The 5131-nt window shown below is 32.4% G+C and overlaps 1 protein-coding gene across 3 annotated transcripts in view; it reads left to right on the top strand.

Annotated features, from left to right (window-relative positions):
- The window catches only part of mapk10 (mitogen-activated protein kinase 10), a 46440-nt gene that overhangs the window by 10795 nt on the left and 30514 nt on the right, over positions 1–5131 (top strand). For all 3 annotated transcript variants that reach the window (XM_016452273.1, XM_016452268.1, XM_016452259.1), the window contains exons 3-4: positions 1464–1593; positions 3488–3546. In XM_016452273.1, coding sequence (XP_016307759.1) covers positions 1464–1593; positions 3488–3546 — 189 coding nt within the window. The remainder of the gene's footprint in view (positions 1–1463; positions 1594–3487; positions 3547–5131) is intronic.

The following is a 5131-nucleotide window of genomic DNA, read 5'->3' as shown; positions in this document are numbered from 1 at the left end:
ATATACATATAATTATTACATTTTTGCTGATAGTTTTAATCATTTACATTAAATAAGCATTCAAATAATCATTCAAACACATTTATACATCACACTAAAATTATTTTGACACATTCCTGTCATGCTACTACACAAAACCCAGGTGGCCGGAACTTTATGCCTGTTTGGCATTAATTTCCCATAATCCTCAAAGTAAAAGACAGGAAACAACTGAGATGGGCACCACCACTGTGATTCAATAATGCTTTGTTGTGGTTAATTTATTATAAAAATTAATTTATTGCCTCCATTTGGCCTCCAGGTATACTTGTTGATTGAAGAAAACATTTTATTTGTGAAATTAAATTGTGAATCATACATTTTTCTGGGCTTAACTCCATAAATACACCTTATTAGAGAACACTAATGTGTTATATCACAATGAGCCATTGGCTACCTTGTTTTCTGCAGTGCTTTGGGATTGAAGCCACACACACACACACACACACACACACACACACACTGAGTGCCTTGGCCCTCTCTAATCCTGTATTTTCCCGTGGAGAGCTGCGGTTCTTGCATAGTTAATGAGCATGGTTTTCCTGGGTGGTGAGGGAAAGCAGAGCGAAAGAGAAGGAGAGAGAGTGACTCCAGGTTTAACCCTTTCCTCATATTGCTATTAGAGAGTCATACTCTGCTTCTTTCCACCAATTGATCAGCGAAGGTTTTCCTGAAGTCAACAACATTACTTGATTTCTCTCTCTCATTCTGTCCCTGTTGTGATTGATACACATTTGTCTTTTTTTACAGTACATGCAAGATGTACACAAAATGTCCTGGGGCTCATTGCTTGTTTACTGAATTGTGATTGGTCTTCTTTCTCGCATATATTTGCATACTGAATTAGGATTGACTTTTTCTTTCTTACATCTACACTGTATTAAACACTGTGTACACTGTGTTTTCGAAACGGTAAATAAGTTTATTTCAGTATGTTGGACAAAAAAATTTAGTCTTCCTACTTCAGAATGTTTTATTTAATTCAACATTTAATCCAATTTGTTACTTGCCATTATTTTTGAATTAATTGTGAAAGTTGCTAGCAATTTCTGAGTGAAAATAGTTTCAGCATCATTTTTTTCAGTGTATTAAACCATCTATAAACATTTGTAAAATCAAAATGTAAAAGCTCAAATTACCCCCAAATTTTAACATTATTTATTTATTGCAAACAATAATATTTCTTTGCGAAAATGCAAATCTAGTTTATTTTATGACCTTCATAATTTTAGATAATCAAATTGTAATGAGCTGCAAAAAAAAAAACACTTTGTTTCCTTAAAATTGTTTTTTGGCCAATGGTTATGGTGTCGTGTTGAATTCCACTCTGAATGTGGATTAAACATTTAAATGATTTTCATTCTCCTCACTAACTCATTGTTTTCCCACAAATTAATATTACTTTCTTTCTCTCTCTCTGGCAGTGCTGGATATGATGCCGTCCTGGACAGAAATGTGGCCATTAAGAAACTCAGCAGACCTTTTCAGAACCAGACTCACGCCAAGAGAGCATACAGGGAGCTGGTGCTTATGAAATGTGTCAATCACAAAAACGTGAGTGTCAGATCACAATATCTCTCCCCCGTTGTCCCATTTGATGGCAAATGCTGCTAATAACTGTGAGACTTCTGTTTATATGGCTGCCATATTGAACATTATTGTATATATCTTGCGCGGCACACAAACCTCAGACTGAGTGGGAGAGGGATCGGTAGCATTAGATGATGAATGACAAAATAAGAGAGAAAGGGAGTAATATTGTTAAAAGACAGAGAGGAAACACTTTTTTGGCAACTGAAGAGTTCACAATGCTGCTGCCAGATCTCCTGTCCTCCTCCTCTCTCTCTCTCTCTCTCTCTCTCTGAGACTGGGGTTATAAAGGACAGCTGGGACGTGACAGAAATACAAAATCATCCTCACCTCTTATCGACTGTTGACAGTCCTTTTATGGATCTTCCAGCCTCTTTTCGAGGAAAATAACACATTCTAAATGAGTAGTTAAAGGAATAGTTCATAGATAAATGATGGTTTGGTCATTATTTAGTCATCTAGGTGTCATTCGATACCTGTGTGCTGTATCACTGATATCCTTTTATAGTTTTTGTTAATATTTTAAATTAGATTTTATTTTTATATTTTCTGTTTTTACTATAAATTTAGTTAAAGTTTTAGTTTTGTTGTGTGTTTTTGTCATTTTTCTTAGTTTTTTTTTTTAAATCATGTCTAGTATTTTTAAAATTGTATTTATTAGTTTTAGCTTATTTAGTTTTAGTTATTTTAGAACTACAAAAAAAGTACTTAGCTGAAATATGTTTTTTAATATGTTTTTTTTTTATTTCAGTTAACGTTCGTTTTATTCCAAGTAACAAAAGTTTATGATTTAAGTTTAGTTAACTAAATAATAATACTGAAATAAAAATAAATACTTGTTTATATATTTTATATATGAAGAGTTCATTTGCAAAAACCGATAACCGATAACGATAACTGATTTCAGAAATCACGTTTTTTTTATTGCGCATTCCAAGTAATAGCAATCAAACTGCAGTTGGGTTGTTTTGATTAAGTAATAATAACTTAAATAAATACAGGTAATTTACAAAATTAAAGTTCATTGAAAGTTTTTTTTTTTTTTACATATTAAAAGTTTGTTTTATAGCAAAAGCAGACAACTCCAACAGTCGTTTTTTGGCAAAAGCAGATAACTCCACATTTCATGTTTTAGAGTTAAAAAAACACTTGTTTAATCTTTGTAATCTCCTCAGATGACAATGTAGATGCCTGACAAACGTTGTTGTTGTTGTGATCATAAACTGTATGGATGTGATTACACACAATACACAGAGCTTTTCCCTCACCATTGTAACGCGCTGCTTCTGCAAGGTTCCGTGAAAAAGTTTCAGCTTTTATTTTCCTTTTCGCCCTGAAGAAGATATCACAGGTTCATCAAGTTCGTCGAAATTATCTATCCTCGATCACTTTTAGTAAGCTTTGACGAAACTCCTCTCAGCTAGCACGTCTTTTCAAAGTGAAAGTAGCCTTGTCACCTGACCTGAATACAGCGCGCTGATTCGCTAAAATGGACTTATCGGTTTCTGTTCAAAAACAACAAGGGCACTTGTCGGCTTCTGCAGTAAAACGTGAACTCGCGATGCCTTGAAAGTGGACAAAACCGACTTTTTTGACAAAGGTGTTTAAGGTTCAGATTGCGCTATATGTGGAGAATAATGCACGGCAATCAGCTCATTTTATTTAAAGTGGCGTTTATCGGTTTTTGGAAATGAACTCTTCATATGTATTCATATACTTTTAAAGTTAAAAAAATGTATACAACAACTCAAGAAAATTTAAATTTTTTGCTGAACTATTCCTTTAATAATTAATCCAACAGAGCATTATAGTATAACTTCATGACTTACTAAAGTTCTTCTCTTCATGTCTCCTCCAGATCATCAGCTTATTAAATGTCTTCACACCACAGAAGTCTTTAGAGGAATTCCAAGATGTGTAAGTAACGTTTGGAGATTTTCCAGACATGAAGTCATTTGATTATATCATATAAAACATCTGAATGTAAACTGATTGCAGCTAATGTTAAAAACAAAACAATCATAGGTCTGGCTCTGAAATCTGATTGGATAAGCCACTTTGAATCCAAATGTATGCTTTAAGCACACCTGTCACTCTATATATGTATATGTGACCCAGGAAAACCAGTCATAAGTGTAAATTTTCCAAAATTGAGATTTATAAATCATCTGAAAGCTGAATATATAAGCTTTCCATTGATGTATGGTTTGTTAGGATAGGGAAATATTTGGCCGAGATACAACTATTTGAAAATCTGGAATCTGAGGGTGCAAAAAAATCTAAATATTGATAAAATCGCCTTTAAAGATGTCCAAATGAAGTTCTTAGCAATGCATATTACTAATCAAAATTAAGTTTTGATATATTTACGGTAGGAAATTCACAAAATATCTTCATGGAACATGATCTTTACTTAATATCCTAATGATTTTTGGCATAAAAGAAAAATCGATAATTTTGACCCATACAATGTATTTTTGGCTATTGCTAAAAATATCCCCCAGCGACTTAAGACTGGTTTTGTGCTCCAGGGTCACATATGTCAAACTAACCTAAGGAAAGAAATATATTATCAGAAAGAGAAGGGGACATTTATTGCTGAAAGTTCTTGCATATAAACATTATTAAAAATGTAAATGTTGTTGATGTATTAAATGCAATACCTATATAAACATTTGCTGAAAAACAGTGCACAGTCTGCTACAGTAAGGTGATTTATGATATTTCAGGTTAATTACAGCATGCCCCGTGGTGTTTGATCTTATGCAGGGTCCCAATACAAGCGCTATGATGTTGCAGAGTGAGGGTGATAGATCTCCTGCAGTTGTTTATGCTCTTGCTCTGGCTCTCGCTCTCTGGTTGGTCCCTGACACTTGAATCTCGTGCCGCCCATGCCTTAATTTATTTTGCACACTGTGTGGACTTAATCTAGAGCAGGATCAATATGTTGAGTATGAAATGTCTGCTCAGTCGCAGCCGGATCATTTGAGTGTTAAGATGGATGGGACGTGAGTTTATGCGGACTAAATGATTAGAAATCAGCATGCTAGCTTCAGAATTGTGGTCAGCCAAAATCTAAAACAATCAGTTAGTTTGTCATGTTAAAATTTTTGACCTTTGACAAATTTTGATCTTTTAAATATATATATATATTTATATAATATATATTTATATGTATATAAATAAACATAATTATATAAATAAACAATAAATAATTATATTATCTAAATTATTTTATAGTATATTATTATATTATATAAATATCTTTGATCTTTTATTTTCATAAAACACAATTTTTGCTTAGAATATAAATATGAAACAGTTAATATTATAATAAATAATAACAGTAATAAGTATCTGTAACATATAATGGCTATTATTTATTATAATTATTTTGTAAATTAAATATCTCTGTTTTGCATTTTCATAAAACAAAATGAATTGCAATTTGTGCTTATAATATAAATACAAAACACTTAATATTATAATAAATAGATCGGAA

The sequence above is a fragment of the Sinocyclocheilus anshuiensis genome, unplaced genomic scaffold, assembly GCF_001515605.1.
Source record: "Sinocyclocheilus anshuiensis isolate Anshui unplaced genomic scaffold, SAMN03320099.WGS_v1.1 scaffold457, whole genome shotgun sequence".
Taxonomy (NCBI): Eukaryota; Metazoa; Chordata; class Actinopteri; order Cypriniformes; family Cyprinidae; genus Sinocyclocheilus; species Sinocyclocheilus anshuiensis.
This window is presented reverse-complemented; position numbering and strand designations above follow the sequence as displayed.